This window comes from Antechinus flavipes, chromosome 5 (genome assembly GCF_016432865.1).
Source record: "Antechinus flavipes isolate AdamAnt ecotype Samford, QLD, Australia chromosome 5, AdamAnt_v2, whole genome shotgun sequence".
NCBI lineage: Eukaryota > Metazoa > Chordata > Mammalia > Dasyuromorphia > Dasyuridae > Antechinus > Antechinus flavipes.
In genome coordinates this window covers 286,356,486-286,368,756 of record NC_067402.1, presented here as the reverse complement: position 1 = coordinate 286,368,756, position 12,271 = coordinate 286,356,486, and the positions used below count along the sequence as shown (strand labels likewise).

Sequence of the window (12,271 nt, the reverse complement as noted above, 5' to 3'; positions counted from 1 at the left end):
GAGACTTACATGAACTGATGCTGAGTGAAGTGAGAGAACCAGGAGATCATGGTACATAGCCACAAAAAGATTATATGATGACCAACTCTGATGGACCTGGCTCTTTTCAACAATGAGGTGATTTAGGTAAATTCCAGTGCACTTATGATGGAGAGAGTCATCTGTATCCAGAGAGAAACCTGTGGGGGGGGGGGAGGGAGGAGGCTGAATGTGGATCACAGCATAGTATTTTCACCTTTCTTGTTATTTGCTTTTTTTCCCCCATTTTCCCCCCTTTTTGATCTGATTTTTCTTGTGCAACATGATAAATGTAGAAATGTGTTTAGAAGCATTGCACAAGTTTAACATATTGGATTACTTGCCATCTAGGCCGGGGAATGAGGGGAAGGGAGGGAGAACAATTTGGAACACAAAGTTTTGCAAGGATGAATGTTAAAAAAAAAAAAAAAACTATCTTTGCATTTATTTTGAAAACAAAAAGCTATTATTTTAAAAATAAACAAACACACAAGTTAAGAGAATCTTAATGTGGAAAAGAGGAGAGACATTAGTAACTGAGACAGAGCCATTCCACTTTTAGATAGCTCTTATTTTGTCAGAAAGCTTCTTACAATAGATGAGAAAACATTCGCCTTTTCAACTTTAATCCTATTTCTGTCCTCTGGGGCCAAGCAGGGTTTTTACTTCACCAAGCCACTGAACGTCCCTTTCCAAAATAACACCAAACTGATAATGATTCCTCTTTGTTCACAGCCATTCACCCAATTTCGGATTTATCTAAACTTGCTATCCTGGCGTGTAGCTCACATCTCTCTAAAAAACTTAACAAACACTTTGCCAGAATTTGGGTAAACTCTGTCTTTTGGATTCTCCTGATTTGCCAGTCTGCTAACCCTTCCGTAAAAGGGAAGGCCTAATCTTGACGAAGCGCCACTGTCTCTTTGGGATTCCTGCTTCGTTTTCTAATTATTCATCCTCCATCTCTTTAATTAATAATTACATTATAGCATTTTATCAGGAATAGAATTCAAGCCCACTAGTCTATAGTTTGTGGACTCTATTTGGCTCCTTTGTTTTGATAATCACAATAGCATCTATCCAACCATTCATTCATCCATCCACTCATCCATCATTCATCTATCATCCATCCATCCACCTCTACATCCATCCATCCCTTCATCCATCCATCCCTCCATCCATCCATTCATCCTTTCTTCCATCCATCCATCTATTTGTTGTTTTCCAGTCTTTTCTCTTCAGGAATCATTGATGACATCTCATTTTTTTTAAGTCTTTTGTTTTTTAGCTGGATTTTATTTTATTTTTACTTAAAAATTTTTTTCCCCAGTTACATGTAAAAACAACATTTTTTGCTTATACATGTACATTCATTTTTTTTACATATTTCCTTATGAATTATGTTGACAGCAAAAAATAAGACCAAAAGGGGAAAACCACAAGTGGAAAAAAAAAAAACAGAAGAAAAAAAAAGATGCACATAGTATGTGTTGATTTATATTCAGTCTCCATAGTTCTCTCTCTGGAAGTGGATGGCATTTTCCATCTAAAATTTATTGGGATTACCTTGGATCACCAAACCTCTCAGTCTATCATAGTTGATTATCACATAATCTTACTATTGCTGTGTACCATGTCTTCCTGATTCTACTTGTTTTGCTCAGCATCAGTTCATGTAAATCTTTCCAGGCCTTTCTAAAATCAATGTGATCGTTATTTTTATGGAACAATTATATTCCAATGCTTTCATATACCATAACTTATTTAGCCATCCCCCATTTGGTGGACATCTACTCAGTTTCCAATTTTTTGCCACCACAGAAGGAGTTAACTCTTTAACTCTTTTTTAATGATTTCTTTGGGATACAGTCCCAGTAGTGACACTGCTGGGTCAAAGACTATGCACAATTTTATAGCCCTTTGGGTTCCAAACTGCTTTCCAGAATGGATGGATCACTTCAAAGTTCCACCAACAATACTTTAGTGTCCCAATTTTCCCACATTCCCTCTGACATTTGTCATCTTTTTCTGTCATCTTAGCCAATCTGAGAGGTGGTACCTCAGAGTTGCATTTGCATTTCTTTAATCAATAGTGATTTAGAGCATTTTTTCATGTGATTATAGATGGCTTTAATTTCTTCATCTGAAAATTGTCTATTCATATCCTTTGACCATTTATCAACTGGGGAATGGCTTGTATTCTTATAAATTTGACTCCATTCTTTTTATATTTTAAAAGTGAGGCCTTTATCAGAAATACTGACTGTAAAAATTTTTCCCCAGCTTTCTGCTTCTCTTCCAATCTTGGCTGCATTGGTTTTGTTTGTGCAAAAAAGCCTTTTGATTTAATATAATCAGAATTGTCCATTTTGCATTTCATAATGCTGTTTAGTTCTTCTTTGGTCATAAATTCTTCCCTTCTCCAAAGATCTGATGGGTAAGCTATCTCTTGCTCTTCTGATTTGCTTATACTATCACCTTGTGCTTAAATCATGTCCCCATTTTGACCTTTTTTGAGGTATGAAAAGTAGATCTATGATCTAGGATATACTGCAACATATCTCACATATATAGGACTGCTTGCCATCTAGGGGAGGGGGTGGAGGGAGGGAGGGGAAAAATCGGAACAGAAGCGAGTGCAAGGGATAATGTTGTAAAAAAAATTACCCTGGCATAGATTCTGTCAATATAAAGTTATTATTAAATAAAATTTTAAAAAAAGAAAAGAAAAGTAGATCTATGCTGAGTTTCTGGCATATTATTTTGAATTTTCCTAGCAATTTTTGCAAAATAGTTCATAACCCAGAAGCTGGTTCTCCATTGTCCTCCTCTATCTGGCTTTTTACAATCATAGGTGGTCAGTGAGATGCCCAAGTGTCCACATCATTCCTCTCGTTCTTTCTCATGAGAATTGTTTTCTGGCTTGTCCAGAAATTGATTCTTGAGTATCTTCCTTTCCTCCTGGTCCTGGACTAACTTTGTAGAATTTTTGTCCTTCTCTCCTACTTCTTCTTCTCTTCCTCTCTTTCCTCTGATGTCTTCCTCTCCTCTATCAGCAGCTCTAAAATGGAGGGCTTAGTTTACCCTGAGATTTCCATCATTTCCATGCCAAGCAGACCATTCTTCCCTGATGGTAAGAATTAGATTTAGATGAGAATTTCTTCTTGTTGGTTCTTTTGTTTTCCAAAGGATGAAATTATCACGAAAGCCAAGTCGAGAAAAGTCAAGATTCTCAACAAAGATCTGGATAATGGAAATTTCCCATCACTCCTCCACTTTCTGGCCTCTGTGACAAGTTTATGCTCACTCTCCTGAAATCCTGCTCAGAGGCCTCCTCCTATCCAGGCTGTCTCTAGTCTATGTCATTGATAGTGTTCCCACCCTAGCTCCTGGCTTTTCTCCCATCGGCACAGCTTCTTAGCACAAAATGTTAGCCTCTGTGCTGCTTTTAGTTGGAGCGCTCCAATCAGTGTCCTGAAGGGAATGAGGGATTAATCAATGCTACTTCATTAATGCTCACAAAAATTTTCCCTTTTTTTATTAAAGCTTTTTATTTTCAAAACATATGCACAGATAATTTTTCAATATTGATCCTTGCAAAACCTTTTGTTTCAAAATTTCCCCTCCTTCCCTCCATCTCCTCCTGTAGACAGCAGGTGATCCAATAGATATTAAACATGTTAAAATATATGTTAAATCCAATATATATGTACATATTTATACAATTATCTTGTTGCTCAAGAAAAACATCAAAAAGGAAAAAAATGGGAAAGAAAACTAAATGCAAGCAAACAACAAAAAAAAAAGAGTGAAAATGCTGTATTGTGATCCACATTCAGTTCCCATAATCCTCTCTCTGATCATTGGAACTGGCCTGAATCAGCTCATTGTCGGGAAGAGTCACTAATGCTCACATTTACTAAGGACTTTAACATTCTCAAAACATATTCTCCTCCCCCCCACAACACACACACACACAAACACACACACCTGTCTGCTAATGTGTCTACTATAACATCCCCATCTTAGGACACTGAGGTTAAGAAGGGATGGAGTTGCTCATCCACAGTCACACCAGAACTCAAATCCGGGCCTTCTTGATTGCCAGCCCAAGACTTGGCTTGCCATTCTCTGACTCCCCTGACTCCCTTCTCCCTTCTGGGGCCCTTTTTGTTATTCCTTAGATAAAGATGAACAGCAGCTGGAGGCTGGGGAGGGGGGAGGCAAGTGTGGGATTCATGGGGGACTTTTCCAGTCCTTGATTGTCTTTGGATTTTTGTCCCCTTTCTTCCCCGGCTTCTGCCCTGGCTGATCCTCGATTGTCGTCAGCTCCTGGGAAAGAACCCTTCGGCCGGACTGAACCACGTCAGCAACCATGGCCAGACGCCGCTCCACCTGGCCTGCCAGCTGGGCAAACCGGACATGGTCCGCGTGCTGCTGCTGTGTAATGCCTGCTGCAATGTTGCGGGTCAGCACGGCTACCCCATCCACACGGCCATGAAGTTCTGCCAGAAAGGGTAAGGATGGCAGCAGGCCCAGAGGCCCCTTCTGGGCAGAGCCAGAGGGCCAAGTCGTTCCCCCCGCCCCACTCCCCTTGTGCTTTCAGGTCTCTATGATGCTTTTTCCCCCAGTCACTCTGGGAGCGATTATCTGCATCGTACAGCTGAGGACACTGATAGAGCACTCTGCTGAGAACAGCCCGGAAAGGTGGACGGGCCCAAGCAGTCTTCCTTTGATCATTGAGGAAACTGAAATATCAGAGAGGGAGAATGACTTGGGCTTGGGCACAGAACTGACTAGAGTCCCATCATCTGAGTTCAGTTCGGGTCTCCGAGGCCCAAAGCCTGTGAGCCCTGGGGCAGGCAGATCCCTTCCCCTCTGTGCCTCCGTTTCCTCATCTCTCAAATCCAGTCTAGGATGCTGGGAATTCACACTTAATGGCCCAGAGCCTGATCAGCTCTCCTCACTACACTGCTGCACCATCTCTGATCTGGAACAAGCCTTGTTATCGAGCACGCCTGCCTGATGTCACATGTGGCGGGACGTATATAAACGTGCCCAGGGTGGAATGAGCTGCCTCAGAAGGCAGAGGATTTGGAGCTGGCAGGGATGTGTCAGCCCTCGTCTTACAGAGGGGGAAACTGAGGCCTAGAGAAAGAAAGAAACTCGCCCATTGTGGCACAGCACCACACTCTCAGGGATTCCAGCAGTCTATGCAGTGGGCCCCTAAGTGGTGCCTCGGGCTTCTGGAGCAGGCAGGGTGGGATCTAAACCAAAAATGGCAGGGAACAGTGAGTGACAGGGCACAGTGGGCGAGGATGGACCAGACTTCTTGGAAGGACGTGGTAGAAGCAATAGGACTTGAGCTGAGCTGGAAAGGCCAAGGAGATTCCAGATCAAATTCAGTCTAGCTGTGTGATTCTGAGCAAGATGACCTTGCCCACCTCAGTTTCCTCATCTGTAAAATGGGGATAATAATAATAATAACACCCACTTTCCAAGGTAGTACTGAGCAAATGAGGCTGCGAGCTTTCACTGTAAAGTGCGTAATCCTAGAAGGCAATAGAAATCAGAATTATCTGGCATGCAGAGATGGACGTTTGGAAAAAGTCACATTTACAAAGTGTCTTCCATGAATTCCCACCCTACCCCCACACACACACATCGTCCACTCTCTGCTCCCACTGGCTCAGGACTAAAGTCACGCTTGGGTCCTGTCGGAGCAGCAGAAACATCCTGCAGAATCCAGGGGCCTGTCCCAGTTCACCATCCCCTTCCTCCCCTTTTGGGGGCCCGCTCTCTCCCAAGGTGTGCTGAGGTGATCATCAGCATGGACAGCAGCCAGATCCAAAGCAAGGACCCTCGGTATGGAGGCAGCCCCCTCCACTGGGCCAAAAACGCAGAGGTGAGTGGGCCCGGAGGGTCAGGTGGGGAGGCAAGGAGAGTTTCGGCTGCGTGTTCAGCCAGAAGACTCCCGGCAGGACACGAGCTTAGAGGGACTGATTAAGGTAGTGAGAGAAGGAGTTGGCCAGGTCTGGAGGCAGAAGATGTACAAGGGTACTGGGGTTTAACCCTGTTCTTTTCTTGAGATTTCCCAGACAGCTCTTTCTCCTGGTAGAATTCTATGTCCCTTGGCCTGAGGAGGGAAAGGTGGATGGGAAGGGAGTGGGGAGGGCAGTGAATTGGAGGGATCTGCTATTCCTGAAGGGGCTGCTCTCCTCATAAGGGCATGGGTGGGGGGTGGAGTCGTGCCTTCAGCTGGGCCGTCCTTCTGCCCCTGGTGACCAGAGGTGTCCAGGCCAGTGGGCGGCCATGAGGTACCAAGGCCCCACCCCCCCTCCCCCTTTGCAGATGGCTCGGCTGCTGCTGAACCGGGGCTGTGATGTGAACAGCGTCAGCAACTCGGGGGACACGGCCTTGCACGTCGCGGTGATGCGGGAGCGCTTTGACTGTGTCATGGTGATGCTGACCTACGGCGCCAACGCCGGGGCCCGCGGGGAACACGGCAACACGCCTCTGCATCTGGCCATGGTGGTGAGGCGCTCAGGCTCCGAGCCTTTCCCCCGAGCCAGTCCCCAAGTGATCCATCATCTGAGCCAGTCACTGAGCGTTGTCAGGAGGAAGGCGCTCTGGGATCAGCTCTGCCCTGCCCTGCCGGGAGGTCACGAGCAAATCACTTGGAGTCTCTCAGGCTCCCTGGTTCTTCCTTCTTAAAGTGGGCCAGATCGTCCCGGCACTGCCCCTGCTTCCCAGAGTTGTCGTGAGAAAGTTCAGGGTCAGCTTATAGGAGTGTTGTTGGGGTCCCCCTGTGCAAGGCAGCTCGCAGGGCCTGGTGTCCTGAGGGGTGGAGAAGGTAAGAGGGGGCACTTTGGAGCTGGAAGGAGCTCAGTCAGAAGCACCAGCAACTTCCTTTGTTGGAAGAGAATTAACCCAGGAGGGGCTTCAGCGGTGAGGACACTGGAGGTGTGAGGTCATGGGGTCGGCTCAGCAGACCTGGATTACTCTGGTGTTACTTGGGCAGATCCTGAAATGTGTCTGTGTCTCAGCTATACGGCAAAATGAGGGTCCTACTCCCTAGTTCTTTTCTAAGTCCCTTCAAGGGGTCAATCCCATGATCACTGTTGCTAGTTAACAGACAAGGCAAGGCTGGAGCCCAGTTCCCAAGTCCCAACAAGCAAAGCAGCTTGGCCCGATTCCTTTCCCCTAGGATCGCCCTCCCTCCCCACTGTGGGTCCCTCAGCAACCCTAGTCTGGTTACACTCACGCTACATGGGGGAGAGTTCAGTGACGAGGCAAGACGGTACGATAGGTGCCGAGTAATGGGGGGCCCAGGCTTCTTGGGGAGAAAGATCAGCAGTCGGCCTCGGGTAGAGTTTTGCTAGGCCCAGAGGAGGAGAGACCAGCACGTCTGTCTCGGAGCGGGAGAGGAGGCCCCCACATAAACAGAAACGGGAAAGCAGTGTAGTGTAATGGCTAGAGCACCGGCCTGACCTGTCTCAGTCCAGAGTCCAGAGTCACCCTCCGATGCCGCCTCATGACTGGGTTTTCAGAAGCTACACCAATTGAGCACAAATAGTGGTGGGTCCCACTAAGCCAGGAAGGCTCTGGGCCAGTGACAACTTCTAAATCTTGTTCCAAGCGCCAGCCAAACTCAGATGGGGAAAAACTAAGCTCTAGGTCGAAAGTGTGGCAATTTTTCAGCCTTATCCATTCTCCAAGATTAGCTACTAAGTTACAGAAGACTAAGTTGTAGCTGCTAAGTTGTAGCAGACGAGCTACTGAGTTAGAGAAGACTAGATACTTAGTTGCAGAAGACTAGCTACAAAGTTGTAAAAGACTAGATACTAAGTTGCTGGTTGGTAACAAACTAGCTACTAAGTTGTAAAAGACTAGATACTAAGTTGCAGAAGACTGGCTACTAAGTTGCAGAAAAATAGCTACTAAGTTGTAAAAGACTAGATACTAAGTTGCTGGTTGGTAACAAACTAGCTACTAAGTTGTAGAAAACTAGCTACTAAGTTGGGCCTGGCTACTAAGGCCAGCAAACCACATCCCAGGCTAGGTCACAGCGTACAAAGGTCAGCGTTGCTACATTTGCAGAGCGCCTCCTTACAGCGCCCCTCTGAGCTAGGTGGTACCTGTGGATTGTTCCCATTTTAAAGACAGAACTGGCCCAGAAGGGAAGTGATTTGGCTGCAGTGACGTCGTCCTTAGAGAGGCAGAGCTGGGCCGGGAGTCCGGCGCTGCCGTCCCCTCAGACCAGAGATCCAGACGGCAGATCTCTGTGGCATTCCCAGGGGAAGCCCGAGTGGTTGGGGTCACTTTGGTGACCTGGCGGCCCCAGGATGGGATGGATGCCGAGGGTTGGCTCATTGTGCCATGGCTCGGGTCTCTGTGACCCTCCTGTCGTACTCTTGCCCTTGGTCATCCAGGTTTCCATCCTCAGCCCATGACTGGCCCATCCTCTTTCCCCTTACTCTCGACTGGCCTGACTGGGGTAGGAAGCCATGGTGCCTGCCTAGTATTCTTGCGGGGTGAAGGAAAAAGTCAAATCCTCCTTCCACAACATCTCTTGAGGTTCCTCTAGACCACAGTCCTCCTGCTGGGGAGATCCCCCTCCTGTGCCTAGGATCGGGCACAAGAGGCCGGCCCTTCTTGGGAATCCTGAGTTGCTGTTTTCCCTCCCTTCCAAACAGAAAGACAACATGGAGATGATCAAGGCCCTCATTGTGTTTGGTGCTGAGGTGGATACTCCCAATGACCTTGGAGAGACTCCTGCCATGATTGCATCGAGGGTCCACAAAGGTGGGTGCTCATCCCCCAAGGGGAAAAGGAGGGCGATGCTTCCAGCGCCACCTATGACTGTATCCTGAGGGGGGGGGCCGACGCTCCCAGCACCACTCATAACCATGGCCTGGGAGGGGTTCGCTTCCAGCATCACTCATGACTGTGTCCTGGGGAGGGGGGACGCTCCCAGTGCCACTCATGACCACAGCCTGGACCATCCCCAGGAAGCCTCCACTGCAGCAGGGACCCCCAACCACTGGTCTATTTTCCCCCATGATCCTCCCTTTGGGCTCCCTGCACTTCGCTCACTCAGCAAGCACTGATTGGGCACCTTCTACATGCCGGATGCTCTACTGAGTGCCAGAGACGCAGGATAGCTAAGGCAGCCCCTGTTCTCAAGAGCTTCCATTCAGGGGGGAGGCAGCAGGTACAGAAGTCCATCAGTCAGCCCGGGAGTAAAAGGAGTCAATCCAGAGTGCTGGTAGGGAGGGAAATCTGTCCCCCCCCCCCCCATTCCCAGGGACTTTCCCATTGGAATTGTCCCCTCTAGAACAGTTAGACCCTTTGGGACTTCCCAAGGTCACACATACTGTACACACTCTCCTCCCCTCTCCCCCCCCACCATGCATTACACAGTCAGGCTCCAAGTGAAAAGAAGGCCTTCCTCTGACAAACGGGTTCGAGACAGAGAGACTTTGGCCCCAGAGGTGACTGGGAGTAGGAACTTGGGTGGGGTGTGTGACAGAGACAGAGACTGATTGCTCCCTTTTTGTGACATGGTCTCCATTTCCTTGTAAAATGGGGCAAACATATTAACCTCATCCCGGCTAGATTAACCCTTCTGACCCTGGAAGGAGCTGTGAGATTCAGGGGCTTTGAGAATCGCAGAAGAGAACCCGAGGGTCCCACAGGTCATCTCTTTGCTCTGTCATTCAGCTTGAGGGGAGAGGTGACATTACCAGAGACTGAATGGGGAAAGAAAGTGGCCCATTCTGTCCCTGCCCAGCTTCGGCCGCTGGCCCCCAAGCCCTTCTCAGACCCCTTGGGGTTCCTCCCGTGGCCAGACCCTTCAGCCTGGGAGTCCCAAGGCAGCCCGTGATGTCTGGGGAGCAGCTGGGGCAGGTCACCCTGGTTCTCACTTCCCCCAGCAAACTCAGGAGGTCAGGGCACTGGGAAAGGCACTTGGTGTGGAATGAGCCTCTCACTTGCCTATTTCTGATCCTGTCTGACCACCGCACTCTGAACTGTGACCAGTTTCCACCAGGAATTCACTCTTGGCTCTGCTGAAAACCATAGGGGCGGACCACCTTACAGCCCCCGGGGCGCCCCTGGAGGTCTCCCAGCCCTCCACCTCCACCCAGGACAGACCGATGCCCCCTCGGATGCCCATGCGGGAGATAGGTAGGCCTTGCCTTAGCCCCTCCTCCCCTCCTCTTCTTTCCTTCTCTGCAGCTTCCTCAGGTGGCTCCAGTCAGCCAGCCTAAGGCAGGAGGTTCTCAGCTAGAAAGGCCTGGCCTAGGTGGAGGGAGCAGCCTTGGAGGCCCAGGGCCAAGTTCCCCTTGGGGTGTGGGCCCCACAGGTGGTCCTGGGGTAGATGGCCAAGAAGGGGCAGTATCAGAGCCCCCAAGGTTCTTTTTTCTCTCACTCTTGCCAGAGAAGGCCGAAGGAGGGCAAAGATCTCCTTGGAGGCTGGGGCACCTTGGGTGGGATGGTTTGGGCTGGAGGCCAAACCAAGGTAGCAGAGCAGAGCCCCCAGGGGCCAGTGGCAGTCCCAGCTGAGCTCCTTCCCCCCGCCCCCCAGCTTCTTGTAGCGATGCTCTGACCCAGAGAATCTTGGGACAATACAGGCTCCTGGAGTCAGAGGGCCAGCTTCCAAAGCTCCCAGCCGTTTGCCTTCCTCTTCTATAAAAGGAGGAGCCAGGACTGTGTCACTCTAGTCTCTTCCAGTTCTAAGCTCTTTAACATCCCTGGTTCCAGGCTCATTTGAGAGAAATCCCAGGTTCTAGGTCAGTCTAAGGAAACCCTGGGATTTAGTCCATTTGACCTGGCCCAGGAGAAGGGCAGGCCAGAGCTGAGCTCCCGAGAGCCTGGGCAGAAGCACAGCCGAGGTGGGCCCAGCGGTAGCCAGTGAGAGGCCGGGACGGCCACGGCCATAGCCCGTGTCCTGTCCTTCTCCGAGCCCTGACGAGAGCTGCCCCCACACAACACCCCCTTTCTGTCTCTTGGTTTCACAGGCAGCCCCTAAGCCAGGCTGGATGGCCGCCCTGCCCCCAGAGGGGCCTGGGCCCAGCAATGGACGGTAACATCCTGGGCACAGAGAGGCTGGGACGGCCAATCATGTCACAGGATTAGCTCTAGCACGCATACCCTCCCCCACTCTTCTCTTCCCCCCCCTTACTCTCTCTAATTCTATCTCCGTCTGTCTTTCTCTCTTTTTGTCTCTCTCCCTGTCCCTGTCTCGCGCTCTCTCTTTCTCTCTCCGTTTCTGGCTCTGTCTCTATCTGTGTCTGTATTTCTGTCTGTCTCTGTCTCTGTCTCTGTCTCTCCCCTCCACACACATACGTGCCCCTCCCCCTTCCTTTCATTCTGCTGAACTTGGAGTCAGAGCATCTAGTTTGACATTTGACCTGCTCCTTCCTGTGACCTTGAACAAGTGTTTAAGGTGTCTGGGCCTTAGTTTTCAGCTCTGTAAGATGAAAGCTTGGCCCGGGTCTAAGTCCCCCTCGGTTCTAATTCCTGTTTTGGGGGCTCTCGGCTGTCACTGGCCCCTCCTTTCCCCCTTCTCCCTCTTCCTCCTCTCTCATCCCAGCCCCTCTGCTCCGGATCTCGCCTCCCTCTGGTGCCGGGCCCTTGGGCCTGCTCCCGGGAAGGCGAGGACGGACGAGCTGCCTCCCGTGTTGTCCCGAGGACGCTTCCGGGCGCAGGGCTTGATTGAGGGGACGGCCTGCTCGGGGGCCTGGCTTGCTGAGCTCTGGGGGCTGCTGGCACTAACCTCGCTTAGCGGCTGGTGCTGCTTTTTGTGTCCATAGAATAGTGCCGACAGTGGCTGTTAATGCTCTGGGGCTCCCTATGCAGACCCGGCTTGTGCTCTGGGGCTTGACCCAGGCCTTTCTGCTCCTGCCAAGGGGGCAGCGAGTGGACAAGGTCTGGCCGTCCAGCCGCCCCTTTGGAAGGGCCACGGGGAGGGTCCCTGGGAGGAGTGTCAGAGTGAGCCCGGGCCTGGGCTACGGGGAAGCTTCTGCCTAACCTCGTGCTCCCTAAGTAATAGGAAGACTTGGGAGGCCAGCGGCCCAGGCCTGAGCTCCCCCCACCCCCATCCCAGGGACTAATGCTGCGCTTCCTCCCCAGGGGGCCTAATTGTGAGCCCAGCCTTGGTATCACAAAGCCTTGGGCTCAGATCCTGATTCAATTCTCATTAGCTGTGTGTGTCTCTGGTCTCAGTTTCCTAATCTATAAAATGTGGGGA

General features: G+C 49.9%; 1 protein-coding gene across 6 annotated transcripts in view; it reads left to right on the top strand.

Annotated features, from left to right (window-relative positions):
• The window catches only part of PLA2G6 (phospholipase A2 group VI), a 47,393-nt gene that overhangs the window by 29,747 nt on the left and 5,375 nt on the right, over positions 1 to 12,271 (top strand). For 5 of the 6 annotated variants that reach the window (XM_051961932.1, XM_051961933.1, XM_051961936.1 and 2 more), the window contains 5 exons: positions 4,348 to 4,535; positions 5,827 to 5,923; positions 6,370 to 6,552; positions 8,715 to 8,823; positions 10,060 to 10,206. In XM_051961932.1, coding sequence (XP_051817892.1) covers positions 4,348 to 4,535; positions 5,827 to 5,923; positions 6,370 to 6,552; positions 8,715 to 8,823; positions 10,060 to 10,206 — 724 coding nt within the window. The remainder of the gene's footprint in view (positions 1 to 4,347; positions 4,536 to 5,826; positions 5,924 to 6,369; positions 6,553 to 8,714; positions 8,824 to 10,059; positions 10,207 to 12,271) is intronic. The other variant, XM_051961934.1, reaches the window with a different exon arrangement.